The 22,636-nt window shown below is 40.8% G+C and overlaps 1 protein-coding gene across 1 annotated transcript in view; it reads left to right on the top strand.

Annotated features, from left to right (window-relative positions):
- Positions 1-18,722: 18,722 nt before the first annotated feature.
- PSMD11 (proteasome 26S subunit, non-ATPase 11) overlaps positions 18,723-22,636 on the top strand; it is a 30,896-nt gene continuing 26,982 nt past the window's right edge. Inside the window, exons 1-2 of the mRNA XM_025996155.2 lie at positions 18,723-18,904; positions 21,159-21,260. Of these exons, the coding sequence (XP_025851940.1) occupies positions 18,814-18,904; positions 21,159-21,260 (193 nt within the window). The 5' untranslated portion in view covers positions 18,723-18,813. The remainder of the gene's footprint in view (positions 18,905-21,158; positions 21,261-22,636) is intronic.

Raw genomic sequence — 22,636 nt, 5'->3', positions numbered from 1 at the left:
TAAACTGTGATATCAGGGAATGCTGTCATTAGCCATTCAGATTATAAACTCATTTACATTATATAATGGAGAAACTACCACCATTTGTACCAGAAGTAATTTCTGCTAGGAAGATTCATTTTGACAACACAAAATTCTTGTCCAGAATTTGGGCACCAATCTGTATTATGGAATTAGCCAAGTCAGAAGAGAAACATTCCAAAAATGTAGCTTGTGATTTCCTGGCCAATACAGAATGCTTGTTTGTCTAGTAACCATGCAGCTCTGTCAGGAGTTTGCACTTATATTGTGTGAATCATCTACACAAGATGCTGTGTGGAGGTTGGAAGTCAAGAGAAGTGAGTGGACATCCTGATATTATCTGAGGACCAGTCTCTGTTATGAAGGGTCTCAGTCTGGTATGCTGATCAGAAGCTTTGCGCACAATGAAATGTTGCGACTCTGTGTATATCAGTGTGTGTGTGTGTGTGTGTGTGTGTGTGTGTGTGTGTGTGGAATAGGAGTCACTAAATATGGCCAAAACTGATGGAAGCAGTGAACTCTATTCTATAAAAAACAGCCACTCCCTATAATTCTTAAAAATAAATGTGGGTTTGAAAGATCCTCCGTAAAATATACAGGATCCTGACCAGACTTTGAAGATCTAATGATGTGCTGGTAGTTCTGTGTTGCTTTACCTTGAAGAGATGTTTATCACGTCCCAAGAAGCAAATACAGAGAAGAAGCACCTGGAGTTCCCTGGCTTGCTCCAGACACTCAGGGAAAGCCAGGAAAATTATTTGGCTAAAAAAGTTTCTTCGAAAATAGTGAGATGCTCTTGAGGTGAATCGGGTAATGAAAAGATCAGGAAAAATTGTCTCTGAAAACAAAGAGTCAGGAGAAATGGTGACTTCCAGAGAAGATAAAGCTGCCATATGCCTTTGTGATCAAGACGCAGCCAAGAACATGGGAAATAAGTGGTGATATCTGAGTCTGTCACTTTGTTTGTTAGAAATGTCTTCAGGTGAGTTAGGCCTTGATCTTGTCAGTCTCCTTGACTCCATAATCATAGCTTCTTGACAAGCTCCCTCACTTCTCTAAGCTCACCTCAGTTTCCTCATCTATAAAACACAGATCTGTAGTACCTGCTAGTAAAGGTTGTTTCGAGGATGAACTGAAGTAATACATGGGAAAGTTTCCCTATCAGTTACTTAATTAGCACCCCCATACTAAAGAGCTCCTTCGATTGATAGGCAAGGGATAATTTCCTTTCCACTGGCCTCTAACTACAGTAACACCAGCACTTCCAGTCTTGTTCTTACTTTTGATCTTATTTTTCCCACTTTTTAAATAGTAATCTCTATACCTAATGTGGGGCTCAAACTCAGACCCTGAGATCAAGAGCTGCATTCTCTATCAACTGAGCCAGCCAGGTGTCCCCTGTAATACATATTTTTAATTATTTCACTTCACCTTTTGGAGGAGGAACAAATGAAGCAAGTTGTGGACATCATGAAACCCTTTATAAATGGTTGTGATTCTAATAATGCTCCAGTTCTTGCACAAAATGCATTTCCAAATAATCATTCCTAGTATAGACTATAACTTCAGAGGCCCAAGGAAAAACCTGAATACTTCTCAGAAAGAGGCAGATGTGTAAGCACCATTTTTTTCTTTATTCTAAACAGCATTATTGAGATATTCACATACCATACAATTCACTCATTTAAAGTGTGAAATTCAGTGGTTTTAGTATATTCAGAGTTGTGCAACTATTTCCACAGTTTTATGACATTTTTTATCCCCAAAAGAAACCCCAAAGCCATTGGCAATTGCTCCCCGTTTCCCTCCAACACCTCTGCCTTAGGCAACAATCTGCCTTCTGTCTTTATACATTTGTCTATTCTAAACACTTCATATGTAGAATCATGCAATATGAAGTCTTTATGATTGACTTCTCTCCTTTAGTGTACTGTTTTCAGGGTCCTTCCCTGTTGTGGCATGTATCAGTAATCCATTCCTTTTTATTGCTGAATAATTTTCCATTCTATGGCTAGACCATATTCTATTTATTCATTCATCAGTTGTCGGTCATTTAGACTGGTTCCTTCTGAACTCTCTTGCATCTGGTCTTCACAGAGAAGGGGCTTTTAAAAGAGTTGACTGCACTATAACTCAACTGTGAAAGCCCTGGTCATGAGTGTTTCCTATGTGTAAATGATTTAATCCATTTCGTTACTTGAACCCAAATATGATGAACCACTGCTATTTGAAACTAACAATACTCCTCTAGTCATATGTATATATGACTAGATATATATGACTATATGTATATATATTTAAAATCCCCCCTCTCTATATATATGTATATATATTTATTTATTTAATATTTTATTTATTTATTCATGAGAGACCCAGGGGGAGAGAGGCAGAGACACAGGCAGAGGATGAAGCAGTCTCACTGTGGGGAGCCTGATGTGGGACTCAATCCAGGGTCTCCAGGATGATGCCCTGGGCTGAAGGCAGACGCTTAACCACTGAGCCACCCAGGTATCTTTTCTTTTCTTTTCTTTTCTTTTCTTTTCTTTTCTTTTCTTTTCTCTTTTCTTTTCTTTTCTTTCTTTTCTTTCAAGAGGGGCAGGGAGAGTCTTAAGTAGACTACACTGAGCATGGAGCCTGACTTGGGGCTTGATCTCACAACCCCGAGATTGTGACCCAAGCTGAAATGAAGAGTTGGATGCTTAACTAAATACACCATCTAGAGATCCCCTCTTCAGTATATTTGATGGTACTACTGAACTATTTACTGATCCTGATGGCTGCTGATTTCAGATTCATCACCTTTTGAACTTTTTCTTAACATTATAACAAAACATAGGTACACTGTTGAAATTGGAAAATGCAGATAGGCAAGATTAAAAGCTACCTATAACACTCAGAGACAACTAAACTTAATGTGCCTTTAAGAATGAATTTATTTGGGGGTGCCTTGGTGCTCAGTTGATTGGGGGCCTGCCTTTGACTCAGGTCATGATTCCAGGATCCTGGGGTAAAGCCCCACATGGTGAGTCTGCTTCTCCCTCTCCCTCTAACCTTACTTCCTGCTGTGAGCGCTCTCTCTCTCTCTCTCAAATAAATAAATAAAATCTTTTTAAAAAGAATGAATTTATTTGTAAAAATGATACATATTTATTATAAATTCAGAAAAACGTTAAAAATTATAAAATAATTTAAAATTCCACCACCCAGAAATAACTATTTTAATATTAAGTTAAAAGGATTCCAGACAGATGAATGGTTGGATCAATGGATCGATGGCAGTTAGAAAAAATATACATAAATGAAATAGTATAATTATTTTTAAAAAAACAAAAATATTTTACTTGAATTTTATGGAAGAGTTTCTGGTCCAAGATGGTGAACTGAGCACATCTTGCAGTTTCAGTCCTTTTCCCCAAACTCTTGAAATGATAGGGGAAAAAAAATTGATGTATCCATAGATGAGCTCTAAAACAAGATGCATTCTTAGAGATCATAAGGAATTCCTAACTAAACTCAGATGGGATTAAATTGAAAAGGGCAATGGCAGTCCAGTGTACCTGTGGTAATCCATTGTATAGTAGGACAAGAAGTGGAGCTCCTATATCAGATGAGAGGTGGTGGAAACTGGGAGCAGGAGGAAGCCTCCTGCTGGAGCTGGGTATTACAGTCAAAGCCTCCAGGCCTATCCTCCCTGTACCCTACTCCATCCTTCCTCCTGTAGTTCATGCAACTGCAAGCACTATGTCCACATAGGAGCAGTATCTCAGAGCTAAGGCAGTGTGTCAGGTGGCTGGCAATGCCATGAAGAAATGAAGAGCACTTAAGTCCAGAAAACTAGCTGCTGAGGCATCTTTCCTTGTAACATAGTCTACCCACCTTACAATCTCACTAAAAAGCACATATAGCATAAACTCCAACAATCAAATCTGTAACTTCCTCAACTACATCCCTTGCCCCAAGATCAACTGCTCGGTAGAGAAAGTTTAAATTTAGTAGGGATCTTGGTGGGAAAACAAATGGACCTATGGTAAATAATCCCTAGGTATGTGAGAACTTCACTTGAAACATAACTGATAGAATTCGAATGAACCATTAGAATAAGCATCATTAGTACCATCAGAGATGATGCAGGGATATAGCATCCATGAGTAAGAACAGGTATCGTAGAAATAAACTACATTGGAGATCTTGACAATGAAAAACATAGTTATTGAGATAAAACACTCAGTAGAAGGGTTGAATAGATACACTGAAGAGTGAACAATGTGGTGGCAGATTGGATGGAGAAGAACCTTTAAAAGGCAGTAGGAAAAGGAAATAGATGGGAAAATGGAAGACATGGAGACAGATGATGAAGTGCTGATGTCAGCCTGACAGGAGTGACAGGAGAGTAGAAAAAATGGAGGGGAGATGTGGCAGCTTTCTCTGTGACTCCTGCAGCTGAAGTTTTCACCCCTTTTCCTGCCAGACCGTCCGGCTTCCACCACATATGCTGAAAATGCCCACAAATGCCACCCTTGCAGTGAGGCATGGATGTATGACCCAATCCTGATCAATGAAACCTCGCAGGAGTTCTGCTAAGATATGTCTATGAAAGGTATTTCTCTACAATACCTAGAGATGTAGAGAATGAATTTGGATTTAGCTGTGTGAGGATCAACTATCTGGAACTGCCGTGACCACCTTGCAGCCACACGGGGACAAAAGCCATGCTGAGAATGCCTGACCAGAAAGATGGGGTCCTCGAATCCTTGTATACTGTAGGTATGTCCCCTATTATGTTTTAGACATTGCAAATACCTACTTCCATTCTGTCACCTATTAACTTTATGTGGCATCTTTCATGGTTAGAAACAATTTTGATGTCAGGAAATCCTTGTCTGTTTTCCTGTAGTTTGTACTTTTGAAGTTAGTTTAAGTTCTTCCCTGTCATTTAGCTTTATAGTTTTACTTTTGCATTTAGTTCCTTAACTCATCTGGAGTTCACCCTTCAGATGATGTTAGGTAGCAATCCAGTTTTACTTTTCTCCACATGGTGAACTAGTTTTTCCAACTTCACCTAATAAATGACCTCTTCTTTCCCCCATTGATTTGTGATACCTTTTAAAGATTATTATTTTTATTTTTTTAAGTAGGCTCCACACCCAGCATGGAGCCCAACGTGGGGATTGAACTCACAAACTTGAGATCAAGACCTGAGCTGATATGGAGTTGGGTGCTTAACTGGCTGAGCCCCCTCCAGGTGCCTCTGTGATGCCTTTTTAAAAATTGTATTTCAAGTTCTCTTTATAAACGGATCCTTCTTAGAGTTCTCAACTTTGTTCCATTTGTCTATTGCACCGATACCCTATTATATGGCCTTGCAATATGTCTTAACATCTGGTAGAGCAAGCCTCCTTTTCTCCATTTACTCATCTTTTCTTAAGGTTATCTAAGCCACTTATGGACTTTTGTCCTTTATATAAGTTTTAGAATACTAGTTTGTTTGTTTGTTTGAGACAGAGAGTGGGGGTGGAGGTGGGGGGGGAGAGCAGAGGGAGGAGAGAATCTCAAGCAGACTCCCTACCTAGTTCAGAGTGCAATGACGAGCTCAATCTCACGACCCCAAGATCATTACCTGAGCCAAAATCAAGAGTTGGACACTCACCGACTGAGTCACCCAGGTGCCCCTGTTTTGTTTTTGCTTTTGTTTTTTAAACAACTTGAATTTTGTTTGTAGTTTATAGGTTTGGAGACAATTGCTTAACAGAATAAGTTTTGAAAAGCCTATACAGGGATGCTTGGGTGGCTCAGCGGTTAAGCGTCTGCCTTCAGCTCAGGGCGTGATCCTAGAGTCCTGGTATCGGGTCCTGGGATTGGGTCCTGCATCAGGCTTCCTGCATGGAGCCTGCTTCTCCCTCTGCCTGTGACTCTGCCTCTCTCTGTGTCTCTCATGAATAAATAAATAAAATCCTAAAAAAATAAATAAATAAGAAGCCTATACAAAGTCATGTAATGACATTTTAGAGCATCAAAAATAAAAACATTTTAAAGTTATCAGAGAGAAAGGAGATTACTGAGAAAATTAAAATCAGATTGGCATTGGAATTTTTATCAGCAAGAGACACAAGAATGCAGAGGAGCATGTGGAAAAAACAGAGCTTCATGGTGTGTTCTTTTTTTTTTAATTTTTTATTTATTTATGATAGTCACAGAGCGAGAGAGAGAGAGAGGCAGAGACATAGGCAGAGGGAGAAGCAGGCTCCATGCACCGGGAGCCCGATGTGGGTTTCGATCCCGGGTCTCCAGGATCGCGCCCTGGGCCAAAGGCAGGCGTCAAAATACTGCGCCACCCAGGGATCCCTGGTGTGTTCTTTTCTTCAGAAAACTTCATGATGTACCTTTAAACTCAAGATTGTTTGTTTGTTTTTAAGTATTTTATTTTTAAGTAATTTCTGCACCCAACATGGGGCTCGAACTTACAACCCTGAGATCAAGCGCTCCACTGACTGAGCCAGTCAGGCACCCTTAAACTCAAGCTCGATAGCTCAAGGAGACCAGAAAACTGAACTGTACTCTCTGCCCAGAAATTTTACAACTTATCTATTCACTGGAGTGAAGATCAAAGGAAATGCATAAATAAAATGAGACCATTTATAATTTTTAAAGAATTTTTAAAAATGTATTCATTTGAGGGAGAGAGAACACAAGCAGAGGAGTTAGGGGGAGAGGTAGAGCACACTTCCTGCTGAGCAGGGAGCCCAACTTGGGGGTTCGATTGAACCACCCAGGCTCCCCGAGACCATTTATAATTTAAATGAATAATAGTCCTGAAAAAATGAATAATAGTATGCATATGTTATGGATCAATATTTCTTATATTTGATGTTTTGATTTTATGCAATTCTTTAAAACATGATTTATGAACTTTAGAGTCAACTCAAACATTGGGGTGAGGAGATTTTCACATGTAAGAACAGATTTGACATAGAACAATATGACATCTCAAGGAGATACTTTCTATGCTAAGCACATATATGGGGCACCTGAGTGGTTCAGTGGTTGAGCATCTGCCTTTGGCTTAAGTCATGATCCCAGGGTTCTGGGATCGAGTTCCGCATTAGGATCTCTGTAGGGAGCCTGCCTCTCCCTCTGCCTATGTCTCTGCCTCTCTCTGTGTGTCTTTTTGGATAAATAAATTAAAAAGAAGCACATATAACTTATGATAGAAAACAGAGCGGGTCGAATTTAACTTGAAATCTTTTACTCTGCTTGATCGCAGCTCTTTCTTTAGGTGGCTGGGTTGTAAATATTTTGTATCTTTCAGTTCTTATCAGCATAAAGAATGGCAAGTAATGTTACAACTCCTATACAAAGTATTTTTAGGTCCACAAGATTGCTTCTTTCAACAAGGGACTTGGGTTTTTTTTTTTAATGTCACATTTCTCTTCTTTAAGACAGAATTATACTTTCCAATTTCACAATTTCTTCAAAGTGCTGAAAGGAAAATAAATGTTGCACCTAGGAATTCTATTCCAGCCAAACTACCACTCTAATTTGGTGAGAAAATGTAAATAGAGGTACACAGGAAGCTTGGAAAATTTGGCACCCATAGACTCACTCTGAAATAACTACTTTTAGTCATTTTAGTTAGATTTCTGGGGACTCGAAAGGTTCAGTTTTATCCAGAAATGAAACATCTGCCTCAACCTAGGAGCACTCCAACCTAGGTGCATGCAAAGGATATACCTGTGGAGTGTGGAGTGCATCATTTTGGAGTCAGTTTCTATTATAAGATGTGTTCTGTAAGAAAAATGAACGTAGGAGGGAACAATGAGGACAAGAAGAAATAATAAGCAAATACATTAGGGAAATTAATTGTCTAAGTATTAATTAGATTAAAGCATTTTAAAGTAGTCGTGAACTAAAATTCCACTCATATCAACATGGCAGGTATGTTATATTGAGGCAGGTGAGTACTGAATAAAGGGTAGTAAAAATATTTTAAGGATCTTGTTTTTTCAAGGGGGGAGGTATAGATATTAACTCTAGATATTATTATTATTATTTAAATATTTTATTTATTTGATAGAGCACAAGTGGTGGGGGTGTGGAGGGCAGAGAGAGAGGGAGAGGGAGAAGCAGGCTCCCAGCTGAGCAGGGAGCCTGACATGGGGCTCGATCCCAGGACCCCAAGATCACCACCCGAGCCAAAGGCAGATGCTCAACCAACGGAGCCACCCAGGCGCCCCCTAGATATTATTTTTTTTTAAGATTTTAAATAAAATAAAATAATGGATAAATGTGGGATAGTCATATAGTGCAATTTATAGACTTAAGAGGAATAAAATAACTGTATATGCAGTTCACTGGACAATGTAGAATGATAAAAGCAAGATGCAGAACACTGATATGCTTCCATTATATAAATAAAAAATGATTGTTCACACAAAGCAATACTGATTTGTCTCTAAACTGAATGAAAAGTTTTTTCTCTACGTGGGAAGGATGGGACTGGCAATGGTGGCTGAAAGGGATGTTAGTTTTCTCTTTTTAATGTTTTATTTCCTAAGAAGATGAATAAAAGTTGACACATTTATAATTATTAATTCTGAATGATAGGAATGTTGGTGTTTGTTTTATAATTCTTAGTATTTTTCTTCACTTATTTATTTTCTCAGAAATTAACAACAACCAAAAAGGAAATTAAAGTAAAATTGAAGAGGAGAATCTGACTAGCTCAGTCTGTAGAGCATGAAACTCTTGATCTTGGGGTTGTGAATTTGAGCCCCACATTGTGAGTACAGTTTATTTAAAAAATAAAACTGAAGAAATGGTTGAACTTCAGTAAATATTTCTTCATTGGAAGAGCTATATCCCAGACTATCTCTTCAAAGTTGAGAAAAGGGATGATTAAAAGCATTAAATAATTGAAATAACTATATATTTTAGCTACTTTTTGGGACACTTTTGCTTAACATCTTACTATTGAAAGATGGAAAAAAAAAAGATGAGGAAATTGGGCACCTTGGTGGCTCAGTCAGTTAAGCACCTGATTTCAGCTCAGGTCATGATCTCAGGGTCCTGGGATCCGGCCCTGCACTTGGCGAGGAGTGTGCTTGTCCCTATCTCTGTCCCTCTGTCCCTCCCCTGATTCATGTTCTTATTCTCTCTCTCTCAAATAAATAAATAAATAAAATCTTTTTTTTTTAAAAGGAAGATGGGGACGCCTGGGTGGCTCAGCGATTGGGCATCTGCCTTTGGTTCCAGGTGTGATCCTGGATTCCTGTGATTGAGCTTCTTGCATGGAGCCTGCTTCTCCTTCCTCTGCCTGTGTCTCTCATGAATAAATAAATAAAATCTGAAAAAAAAATAAAAAAGGAAGATGAGGAAATTAAAGTTAACACTGAAAAACTTTTCATCTTCTCTCCCCATCCCATTGTTTTTGGTAGTTATATTGTTATTAGTCAAAGTTCACAACATTTACTTTATATCCCATTTAGTCTCAGTTCTATATTTAAATAGAATCATAGCCTACCACCAGCAATGCTTTCCTATTATTGAGTTCATTGTTTTGAACCATCACTAAAATAGTTTATCAACTTTTTTTCTATAAAAAGCCTTTGTTTCATATTCCCTGATTTTTTTTAATGTTGAAAATATCATATGTGTGTGTTTCTGTTATATTTGAACAATATCCTGATTGGGAATAATATTCTTGGGCCACATTTTCTTTCTTTTCAAATTTGGGGTAGTATTTCATTGTCTTCTGGCATTGGATCTTGCCTTAGGTCTGAGACAAGCTTGATGCCCAGCTCCACTTTATCTCTTTTAGTCAACTTGTTTTGTCTGTCTGGTTGTCCAAAAATGCTTTCTTTAACTTCAGTGTATGGTACTTAACTGGGATAGTGATTTGTGTCTACCATTCTGTAGAAATATTATGTGTTATTTCCACCTGTAACTAATTTTTTCATTTACAAAAAAGACATTTTCAAAAATTATTTCTTTGAATAATCTTTCTATTTTATTTGTTAGGTTCTTTACTTCAGGGTCCTCAATTAGCTTTATGGTAGCTGTCTTTCTTCTTTATTTTCTCTATAATCTAGGAATTCCCCAAAGTCTGTAAACTAATGTAAATTACAATCATGGAGTGGTGATTATCAGGATGGGTTGGCAGAAGCAAATTCAATCCAGGTCTCCTAGGAATAACAAAGATAAAACCCTTTTGAAGATAAGCTCACATCTCAAAATTACAAACATATGAGAAAAAAATCCTCCAGGAGGAAAATTCATCATACACTACTAACTGTAGAATTGGGTCCCCAAGAACATCAAATACTACCAGATACAGATTATAGACTTTGGTTTAAATACTTAAAAACATAAAAGGAGGAACCTAATGCATAAGAAAATAATACCATACTTTGGAAAAGGGACAGTTTTGGAAAAGGATCAAATAAATCTTGTGAAAATTAAAACACATATTTCAATTTGGTTAAAGCTTAGTAGCAGATGGATTAAATAGCACATCAGAAGAAGCTGATATAATCAGTGAACTATTAATACATTAAAAAAATCACCTGGAATATAACACAGAGAGATAAGGCAATGGAAAAGATAAGAAATATGGTGAGAAAAAGCAAATAGTCTAACACAGTGCTGTCTGATAGAACTACAATGTGAGAGGGGTGCCTAGGTAGCTCAGTCAGTTGAGCATCCAGCTCTGGGTTTTGGCTCAGGTTCTGATCTCATGGATCATGAGATTGAGTCCTGAGTTGGGCTCCAGGCTCAGCGGGGATTCTGCTTGAAGATTCTCTTCCTCTGCTCCTCCCCCAACTCATGAGCGCACACGCGCACACACACACACACACACACTCTCTCTCTCTCTCTCTCATAAATAAATAAATATTTTAAAAAAAGAAAAAAGAAATAAGTGAGGTACATACATAATTTAAAATTTTCTAGTACTCATATTAAAGAAAGTAAAAAGAAACTGATGAAATTAATCCAAAACATTATTTAACATATAATCAATATAAAATTATGAATTTTCAATTCTTTTTTTCAAAAAAAAGAATTGTCTTTATTTTCAAGAAATTTTAAATTTATTTTAGCGAGAGAATGAGCACAAGTGTTGGGGAGTGCCAGAGGGAGAGAGGGAGACAGAAGCAGACTCCCTGCTGAGTGTGGCATCTGATATAGGGGCTGGAGATCATGACCTGTGCCAGAAACCAAGAGTCAGATGTTTAACTGACTGAGCCACTCAGGCTCCCCTTTCATTCTGTCTTTAAAATCCAGTGTGTTATTGGGATTCCTGGGTGGTTCAGTGGTTGAGTGTCTTCCTTGGGCTCAGGTCATGATCCCAGGGTCTTAGGATGGAGTCTTGCACCAGGCTACCTGCAGGGAGCCTGCTTCTCCATCTGCCTGTGTCTCTGCCTCTCTCTGTGTCTTTTATGAATGAATGAATGAATGAATGAATGAATGAATCTTTTTTAAAAAATTAAAAAAAATTTTTTTAAATTTTTTTATTTATTTATTTATGATAGGTACACAGTGAGAGAGAGAGAGAGAGGCAGAGACACAGGCAGAGGGAGAAGCAGGCTCCATGCACCGGGAGCCCGACGTGGGATTCGATCCCGGGTCTCCAGGATCGCGCCCTGGGCCAAAGGCAGGCGCCAAACCGCTGCGCCACCCAGGGATCCCTAAAAAATTTTTTTAAATAAATCTTTTTAAAAAAATCCAGTGTATATTTTGCACTTATACTACTGCTGAGTTTGGACTGGCCACATTTTAAGTGCTTAGTAGCCACATGTACTAGTGACTACTGTATTGGACAATGCAGATCTAACTTACATCTAAAAGGATTTCCTGAAGGGAAGAGAAACAGAGGAGGCAATAATTAAAGACATTATGTTGAGAAGCTTCCAGGGTTAATGTAAGGCATGAATCCTCAGATTCAGGAAGCACAGTGAGTGTTCATTAGAATGTAAATATTTTGTAGTGAAACTGTAGAGAGCCTAGAATGGAAAAAACATTAAAATTAATTGGAGAGAAAAGACAGATTACCTACAAAGGAATTTCAATTAGACTGAAAAGGTCATCTTTAATGCTGAATAAAAGTAAGTGTCAGTATAAGAATTTTATACCCACCTGAACTGCCACTTAAGAATGAGAGTCAAAATAAAGACCTTTTTAGTTAAAGGCAGAGTGTATCACTAACAGGTTTTCACCAAAGGATAACCATAATAAAACATAAATGCAATAAGGTATCTGGAGGCCTAGGGAAAGGTGGCAGTGTGAGAGAGGATTTCCAAAGAGATGAAAAGATAATAATGACATTCTTTGTCTAGTTTTTACTTTCTTTTCCCCTCTAGAGCTTTAGTGGCAGTGGACTTGCAAAGCTGGAGAATCACCACTAGCTTAGAACTGCTAACCCTAGCTCCCTTAGTTACACAGAGTATGGGGGAGAGAAGTAGAAGTGTATACTCTTGTATTAGCAGGATCGCACATTATAGCATTCCCCTTTTGGTCATTTATGGGATATAAAACATTTTAAAAGCTCAATGAAAAATTAACAATTATAGGGGTGCCTGTCTTGCTTGGTCTGTAGAGCATGACTCATGACTCTCAGGGTTCTGAGTTCCACATTGGTGTAGAGATTACTTAAAAATAAAAAAAATTAACAGGGGCACCTGGGTGACTCAGTCGGTTAAGCATCTGCCTTCCACTCTGGTCACAATCTCCAGGTCCTGGGATTGAGCCCTACATCCAGCTCTCTGCTCAGCGTGGAGTCTGCTTCTCCTTCCCCCTCTCCCTTTGTGCTCTCTCTCAAAATCTTTAAAAAAATTAATAGTTGTACAGGAGAAAGAAATAGTTTTGGAATATGGGGTAGCATGGGGGGAGGTTAGGGCTTTGTGGTTTGTCTTTGAATGGTGGAGGGACAAAAAGAGCTTAGCAGAGAGGGAAGGGAGGCAAATTGAGGGTGAGGAAGCCTAAGATTAGAAACAAAGTTGACGATTGATTGATAGAGCCTTTTGCTATAAAAATCACTGATTAAATGTTCATTTAGCCCTCTATGAGGGCTCCCTGAGGAAGGGGAGTGGTGGGTGCTAATCAGCTAATTTAGCCAGCGACTTAACTATCTTTTTAAAAACTAATTAATGAATTAATTTATGAGAGACACAGAGAGAGAGGCAAAGACACAGGCAGAGGGAGAAGCAGGCTCCCCACAGGGAGCCTGAAGTGGAATTCCATCTCAGGACCCCAGGATGATGCCCTGAGTCAAAGGCAGACACTTAACCACTGAGCCACCCAGTCAGCACTGCAACTTAAGTATCTTTTAAGAGCTGCCATTTATTGAGCACTTATATGTGTCAGTCATAGTACTGAAGTGTTATAGTGTCTTTAAAACTTTAATCTTCAAACACTTGTGTGAAATAATTTTTTTTTATTTTGGTAAAGTACACAGAATGAAATTTAAAATTTTAACCATTTTCAGCTTATAGTTCTGTGGTATTAAGCATATTTCACATGGTTGTGCAACCATCAAATGGAGTATATTTATTTTAAAGATTTTATTTATTTATTTTTTTAGAGCAAGGGCGAGAGTCGGGGGAGGGGCAGAGGAAGAGGGCTGGATCTCACAACCCAAGATTTCGATCTGAGCCAAAACCAAGAGGTGGACACTCAACTGATTGAGCCACCTAGACACTCCTCAAATGGAGTAGGTTTTAAAAATGATTTTACTGATGACTGAAATCAATCTCAGAGTTTAAGTAATTTGACTATTAGATGGCAGTAAAGACTTGAGCTCCATGTTTGCCTGACTTCAAATTCTGTATTCTTTTTTCTACAGTATAGAATGCCTTTGCCAGAAGCAACTTGAAAGCCATCTTTATTTATTTTTTTAAAGATTTTATTTATTTATTCACAGAGACAGAGAGAGAGAGGCAGAGACACAGGCAGAAGGAGAAGCAGGCATCATACAGAGAGCCTGATGTGGGACTCGATCCAGGGTCCCCAGGATCACGCCCCGGGCTGCAGGCGGCACTAAACCGCTGTGCCACCAGCGCTGCCTGAAAGCCATCTTTAAAGATTGTATGTCTAGGGCAAGAACCCAAAGGACTTCCTGGTCTTCCAATTAGAAATGTGATTTTAGAATAAAAATAAAGATAGTGGGAGGTAGATGGTTGACTACATAGTGGTAATAGTGGAATTTGATTTTTTGGACCAAATAATCACTTGCTCACCATACATATTCCTGATTTTTTCCCATGTCCATATACTATATCTATTGCTATCTAAATTGACCCACTTTTTTTTAAAAAAGATTTTATTTATTTATTCATGAGAGACACAGAGAGAGAAGCAGAGACACAGGCAGAGGGAGAAGCAGGCTCCATTCCATGCAGGACTTGATCCCGGGACTCTGGGATCTCACCCTGGGCCAAAGGCAGGTGCTAAACTGCTGAGCCACCCAGGGATCCCCAACAGTGGACAAGATTGACAAGGTCCCTGAAACCTTGTGGAGGGTAGCGAGCTTTAGACTAATGACATAGGAAATCAAAGACTATGTTAGGTCCTGAGACGGAGATAAACAGAGTGATATGTTGGTTCCTGGACTGAAGGTGGAAGAGATTACTTTTAATGGGATGACACAGAAGGCCTCTTTGTAGAAATGATCTTTGAGCTGAAAGCTGGGGAGGGAACATAAAGGCTTTGAGGTGGGAAAGAACTTGGCATGTTTGAGGACAAAAAAAAAAAAAAAAGAAAAAAAAGAAAAAACCACAAAAGGGTCAGCTGAGCAGAGTGAGTAAGGGGTGAAGTTGGAGAAGTAGTCAGGGGCCAGATTATGCAACACTTTGTGGCCCCCAGTGAAAGGGATGGTAACCAGACCCTCCCCAATTCCCAGACTGTCAGATACATGCAGAGAAATTTTGAAGATACTCAGCATGGAGATGAATGGCAGAACAACTGCCAGAAGATGGGTGGGAGCTTTTGGTGACATTGAGAATGTTACATTCCTGAGAATGACTTACAGTTTTGTATTACTTAAGTGTAAGAGCATTGGTTGCCCATCAGTGCAGTCAGTGAAAGATGACTAGTAAGCAGTAGCTAGTGATCCCTATAACGTAAGTTACTTCTCACTCTTCTGTAATGAAGATGCTACATGGAAAGAAAATAACATTTATTCTGTATGACCTCATATTATCTACTATCCTTACAGAAACCTTGAGAGTTAGGTTTTTTTTATCCCTTTTTTCCAGATGAGAAAACCAAAGATCACAGAAATTAAGAAACATGTTAAAATCATCAGCAAAGTGGCTGGCCTGGGCTTTGGAAGCAGGTGAATTACTCCAAAACCTGTGGTCCTTTTATTGTGTTTTCTCCCTGATGATACTTTTTGAAAGATAAAGATATAATGGAGGTATAGAGATCACTCTCTTGGACTTAATGAGAAAGAAAGGGATGATCAAGGGCAAGTAGTGTAATAAACTAGCCCTGTATGCCTCTTGCATCTCCTATGGGATCACTGGGTAGCTCCAGAGAGTAGGACCAGTAGGAGATTACTATATGTATATAATCTTTAAAAATGTTAGAGAGGGGGCAGCCCAGGTGGCTCCGTGGTTTAATGCCTCCCTCAGCCCAGGGTGTGATCCTGGAGACCCGGGATCGAGTCCCATGTTAGGCTCCCTGCATGGAGCCTGCTTCTCCCTCTACCTGTGTCTCTGCCTCTCTCTCTCTGTGTCTCTCATGAATAAATAAATAAAATCTTAAAAAAAAATGTTAGCGAGGATGGTGTGGAACTGATAATACCTAAAGAACATGTTCAGGAGAATAACTACTAGGTAATATTTAGCTGTGGTGGCAATGGTTGGAGAAAGGAGGAATCAGTTTAGGTAACTAGGAAACTGAGCAGATGGTGGTGCTGTAATAGACATATTGAAGGATTTGGTGCAGGTACAAGCTACATTCCTCTATACATTCTTTGTTGGATCTCCCATTTCTTCCTCGAGATAGTGTCTCCTAATTATTAGGTCATTTCTAATGACTTAAAGTCCATTCTATCTGCTTTCTGCTCAGTTTTGCTGTGAACCTAAAACTGCTCTAAAAAATAATTTATTAAGAAGAAAAGTCCAGTCTAGCCTAAATCAAGACATCAATTTCATATCTATTTTTTATTTTTTAAAGATTTATTTACTTATTTGAGAGAGAGCATACAAGCAGGGGGAGAGGCAGATGGAGAGAGACAGCGCGAATCCTCAAGCAGACTACCCACTGAGCTTGGAGCCCGACATCTGTTCGATCTCACAATGCTGAAATCAAGACCACACCACTCAACCGACTGAGCCACCCAGGTGCCCCCATATTTATTTTAAAGCTCTCCCCTCTCTGACTCTAAGTTGGAAATTTGTGTTTAGTTTATACTTTTCCTCTTTTCTTTTTCCTCCCTCTCTCACTCTGCTGTTTCCGGGTCTCCTCTGGCATTAAGGGTGAGGTGTGTGTTTGGGGAGAGCAGGGAAGTAGGGGAGGGATTAAAGAAAGGAAGTAAAAGTGTCTCACATGACTCATATCATTAGAAGCAGAGGTCCATGTGATTTATGGGTTCTTTAGAGGCTATTCCTGTGACCTTAAGATCCTTTTTCAGTCATTGCTTCTTGATGTCCACTCTTCTAGTCTCTTATTACTGGGTCTTTTCACTCTGGTGGGAAGCCCTATTGAATTGGCCACCTGTCTATGCCAAACACAGGTAGTGGAGGCTGTCCCATTGCTGCCCTTTCTCCTTGTCCTATTGTGGAATGTATCAGCCTCCTTCCCTAATTCAGAATTTTGTAGGCCAAAAGTGGTAACCATCTTCATGAATATGCATAAAGGCCCCAATCTCCTGGTGAGAAAGGGCTGGCTCACCTCAAAACTCTTACTAAGGGCACCTGGTCTGCCTTCAGCTCAGGGTATGATCCTGGGGTCATAGGGTTGAGTCCTGTATTGGGCTCCCCAAGGGGAGTCTGTTCTCCCTCGGCCTGTGTCTCTGCCTCTCTATGTCTCTCATGAATAAATAAATAAAATATTAAAAAAAAAAAAAAACTCTTACCAAGGTGGCTGCACAGAGATGGCTAGGTTGCTATAGTCAGTAAGACTCACCAACTTGGGAAAAAGATCTCACAAACACCCCCAGTCTTTTGTAGTGCTTCCTCTTGGTAGTGAGGTGAGCATTTCATCCTCTTTCATGATTTCTTCTAACGAATTCCTTTTGATTTTTTTTTTATCTCTTCCTGATGGAGCCTGGAAGTAGCTGAAGGTTTTAGGATTGGTCTAGTCATTTTTTATAAATCTTTTACTTACTAAAGTAGTGAGGATGAACTGGTAGGTCTTTAGAAGCTAAAGATATTTATTTCCTGTTGTTCTCAGCTTTAGAATTTTATAGCTCACTAATATTATGGTACAATATATTGATTGCTCACCAAATTGAGGAGGGAGGGATGACTTTTTAAAGCAAAGAAAGGTTTAGTTTTATACTGAGATTCATGGTATCTCAGAATTAGGAGAAATCTAGAAGCCATTTAATCAATTTCCCCACCAGTGCCATGAATCTTGTTTACAACTTGTTGAGATGTGATCCAGTTTTCTTTTGGACACGTCCGGGAACTAGGAATGCATTCCTTAAGTTGCAGATAATATAAGTTTCAGCTCATATAAGTATCACCAAATCACTTTAAAACCCATTCTTAAAAAAAAAAAATAAAAAAATAAACCCCATTCTTCACCTGTGAAAGGAGTGTAAATAATGCCTTCTTCACAGAACGTTGTTGGGAGGATAAAAGAAAAATGTATAAATTGCCTAACCCGGTAAAGAGGAGTGCAATGTTGATTCCCTTTACAGGTCCCTGTAGGGGACAACATATTCTGGTTTTGGATTGTCTTCCTAATCCTCATATTGCATTGCCTCTGTGTATTTTTAGCCCTTCCCTTAAGCTCACCCCTCAGTGGTCACACAGAATGTCTTTTCTCTTTTCACTTGGCAGCCTTTCAGATATCTATGATTCTAGTTGAAGAAACTAGAGATATTAGAAAAATCCATTTTTTTTTCTTTTCTGAGCAGAGAGTTCAGGTAGCCATTTGAGTCCCATGTGAACCCCCCAAGAGGGATTTATTGAGTGAATGGGGCAGAGATGGTATTTCACTTTCTAACATCAGTTCTCCCGACGCTGATGGGCTTAATCACAGGCTGGCTATGATTCTGTATGATTCTTTAGGATTCTAGCCTGGGAAGTGTGCGCGCGCGCGCGGGTGTGTGTGTGTGTGTGTGTGTGTGACACAGATGTTGTTAGACACTTGAACGCCTTTGAATGGTGCTATTCTTTGTGTGCCACAGTGAGCACTAATAAGATCGTTTATTGCCCTGAATGAATGCTTAAACGTGGAAGCTACAAAGGCAGCCAAACGTTTTTCAATGAATACCTAGGCAGGTAGGTGCTCAAAAAGTCCCCTCAAGGGCGAGGTAGGAGAGTTGCTTCTTTTGGGGTGGGTGGGACTAGCCTTCGGCTTTAATTCTTAGGCACCGCCTCTTTCTCCCGGCGGTCGGCCGCTAGGCGGTGCTGGGGAGCTTGCCGCCCACTAGCTGGGGCGCCCCAGCTCTCCTCCCTCGTCCGTCAATCCCCGACCCGCGGCAAGACTACAACTCCCGTGGTGCTCTGGGAGCGGGAGAGGGCGGGGGGGGGGGGGCATGGGCGAAGAGGGGTGCGAGGGCGGGCTTTCCGGGAGTGTGTTTCCGGCGTCGGCGGCCGCGGCCAGGGACGGTGTGAAAGCGGTAAGATGGCGGCGGCGGCGGTGGTGGAGTTCCAGAGAGCCCAGTCTCTACTCAGCACTGACCGGGAGGCCTCCATCGACATTCTCCACTCCATCGGTAAAGGTCGCCCTGCTCCCTCTCTGACCCTGCCGGCTCAGCTCGCCGTGTGTGGGGCGGCGGCGGCGGCGCGGGGCCGGGCTAGCCGGCTCCGGGGCTGCTGACTCACTGTGTGTGAGGGGGGCCGGGCCGGGGGCACAGGCCGCTAGCAGCTCCCTGGAGCCAGCGGGGTCCCACCGGGTGGGAAGCCGCGAGGCAGCCCGGGGGTCCGCTCGCCGGCTGCTGACTCACGGTGGGCTCGGCGTGGAGGGAGGGTGGGCCGAGCCGGGGCCGCCGCCACTTCCCAGCCTTGCCGCTGCTCCGGCCCGTGCGGGCTGGCCCGGGACCGCGAGCGGTGCCGCCCCGCGGGCTTGTCGCCGACAGGACTGAGCCTCGAGTGGAGGGCCCCGGCGAAACCCGCCGTACACAGCGTTTCCCGCCGTTGTTATCAGCGCAGCCCGCTCCGGGTGGCCGCGCGAGCGCTCGCTTTTCTCTCGGAGTTGTGTTCCTCGGGACGCTCGGAGCTGCTGCCGCCTACCCCCAGCCCCGCAGCGAAAGGCTGCGCTGAAGGGAGTGTGGGGAACACGGAGGGGACACACACTGCAGACTGGCATTTGGTTTGAAGAGGTGCCCGAGACGGTGCTTTGCCGCCCTGTCGGGTGCGGGAGCGACCGGGGACCGCCCGGTCACACGAGGTGACTAATCGCCCTGGCAGGTCTCTCCTGCAGGCGTGGGAAGGGAGTTCGGGGAGTTAGTTGTCGGGTCGCCGGAGAACATTAAAGTCGATTTGTAGTAGATTGCCTTACACCTTGCACGCCCCCGGGTAACAGACGGGAGCTCCAGCCAGTCGCCTCCGACAAGTCTCTTCCGGGGTTCAGGTGTGAACAGAAATGGATTGGTGATGACAGAGGAGGCTTTGCACGTTCGGTGGTGAAGGGCTGGCTCCTCACTGCACCTGTGGCGGTGCGATCTCTCTCACGTAGCTTGAGAAGATTCAGACCGGATCAACAAGTAGCGTAAGAACGCACGTGTACGCGAGACCTTCGGGATGCTGGCTCTGAGGTGGACTTGCTGGTCTGCTGAAGTGTGGTGTTCCTGACTGGCGTGCGTGGAGCAAAGACCATGACAGGATCTGGGTGGCTTTATCTTAGGGGGGTTAAGATGCATCTGTGGTAAATGAAAGGTTTTCGTTTTGAAGTTCTCATCTTGAATTAAGTCAGTTAGAATTACAGAACCAGCGTCATCTTTAAAACCACATACACATTTTTATTCTGTGAGTACACACGCATCTGAAAAGCATGGATTTTATTTTATTTTTTGTTTAGTGCCTAGTATTTTGTCTTTCATAAAGTGGAATTATGGTAAACTGTCATTATAGTCGGAGCACTCTGTGATTGTCCGCTCTACGGTGGGGGGCGGGGGGGGGGGTGTTCCCTGAAAGCTTCCCTGTTAGAGCAAGCTTGAGTCATGATGGTTACAGTCTTACTTTTTCCAGACTCCATCATGGATTATCTAAGTCGTGGTTTTTGTCAAGTCATGATGCTTTCTTTGTAAGAGAAGTGATAACTAATGATGGTCACTAAAATTATCACCACAGACTCCAAGAGGTTATTCAGTGTTTGAGTGGTAAAATAGTTATTAACAGTTGAAAGTGGGACAGATAGCACAAAGTTATTTTAACAGGTCCTGAATCCATTATAAAGCAGTGATCCCTCCTAGGGACCTCACTGGAGCTTTGATTGGGTGGTTTTTCCTGAATGGCTTTGTACAACTGCTTATCCCTAGCACACCCATTAGTGAGGCTTTCTGCAGGTTAAAGTTTATTGAAAGACTACTTTTTTAGTCCTCTGTAAATGATGGTCTTTTGATTTTACTTTGTGGCATGTAAACATTTAGGCATGTTTAATATATTCAGTAACAAAGTGCCTAGTGTAGGGCTTACCACCACAAGTATGAAGAACTTGTTTGAATTTTGCTTTAACCAAGTGACAGCAACAAATCTCAATGTATATAGGTAAGGGGAATTCTAATTCATAGAATGAAAAGGCACCTTTTTTTTTTTTGGAAAGGGACATTTAAAATCAGTAATCTATAATTTACATGGGACATATCTTACATGATGGTTTCACTTTTTTAGGAGGTTTTTTGTTTGTTTAAGTTCTCTAGATTTTGTCTTTTCGTAACTGAGTTTGTGTTGTTCTTGTGAGGGTGAAATTTCCCTCAGTCTTCATTTTTTTGTCAGAATTCTAAGAAGGTTTGCATTTTCCTCTCCCAGTGAAGCGTGACATTCAGGAGAATGATGAGGAGGCAGTGCAGGTCAAAGAGCAGAGTATCCTGGAACTGGGGTCTCTCTTGGCGAAGACTGGACAAGCTGCAGGTGAGTGCTGCAAATGGGTTGCTTTCTCTTTTACCTGAAATGTCGAAGTTTCAAGTTTCTGTTGGAGTAGAGGAACATAGGGATGCATCCACACAGTGTATTGGTGGTATAAATCCATGCTATCATCAACTTGTTGAGCTTCAGTTTTTTTAGCAGGAAGTTAGGTGGACCTTTAAACTCACTTCTTTCCTGGAACAGTTTTGTTCTGCAGGCGAGGGAAAGTCCTGTTCTTCTTGGGATATAGTGATCTGTGATTTGTTTCTGGTTTCAATTTTTTCCGTGTTCCTTTACATAAAGGCAGCAGCACGAGTAGCAGCTATCTTAGTGATTTCAGCACTGATTTATTTAAGGTGGATAGGGACTTGGGCCCCTGACTTGAAAATGACAAGGGATTTTGCATCCAAGTAAGTGACTAGCTGTCGCTTTTTCCTGATAGACAGTGAGACATGTAATGGAAAAGCCTTGAGATTTCTCCATTATTACCTGGGACTTTGTGCATGTCATTGCCCAGATGTTCTAGCTGTAATTGAACAATTGAGTTTCTAGGTTTGAAATGACTTTCTGATGATGAGTGTGTCCTTAGAATAAGAGTCATTGGAATAAGAGACCAGGAAGGGCCTTTGACCAGTAAAGTAGTAATAGTATTTAGAGAGAAGGTAGCTTAAGCTTAAAATGGATGATTTTTTTAAAAGTCAGTTTTAAAGTGAATTTAGATCTTATCTAATGTAGAATGGATTAAGTTCTGGTTAAGTGACCTTGTGAATTACTTTGTGTAAGTTAGCAAAACTTCTTGAACTTGAGAACTAAGATTTTTCACAATTAAGGATGACTAACATTGATTAATTAGGCTTAGTTAATAGAAAATTGAGTAAAGATGTATGCATTTGGGAGGGTGTGTTTATGTGGGTTTTGTATCTTATTTAAAATATCATTTGAAGTTATAATAAAACAGTTTTTAAATGCTGTCAACTAGTTACTATTTTAAGTACAAATTTGATTTAGTTTATTGCATCCTCAAAGCAACTCAGTAAGATAGACACTGTTGTCCATTTTGTACCTGAAGAAATTGAGCAAAGAAGAGGTAAATAACTTATCAAAGATCACTCATAGTATGTGGGAGAGCCAGGATTTGAGCCAGTTTGTCCCACTTCAGAGCTCATGGCCTTATGGTGTAATGATTCTTGCTTTCCATACTCACTTATGGGTTATTAGTGCTTGCTGCTGTTTTTTTCATTTTATTTATTTATTTTTTAAAGTTTATTTTCTTAGTAATCTCTACACCCAACACAGGGCTCCAGCTCGACCCTCAGATCAAGAGTCACATGCTCTTCCAGCTGAGCCAGCCAGCCATCCCTGTTTTGTTCGTTTTATACTGA

Source organism: Vulpes vulpes, chromosome 2 (assembly GCF_048418805.1).
Source record: "Vulpes vulpes isolate BD-2025 chromosome 2, VulVul3, whole genome shotgun sequence".
In the NCBI taxonomy this organism is placed as follows: Eukaryota; Metazoa; Chordata; class Mammalia; order Carnivora; family Canidae; genus Vulpes; species Vulpes vulpes.
The sequence above is the reverse complement of the archived record's forward strand: the minus strand, read 5'-3'. Positions and strand labels throughout refer to the sequence as shown.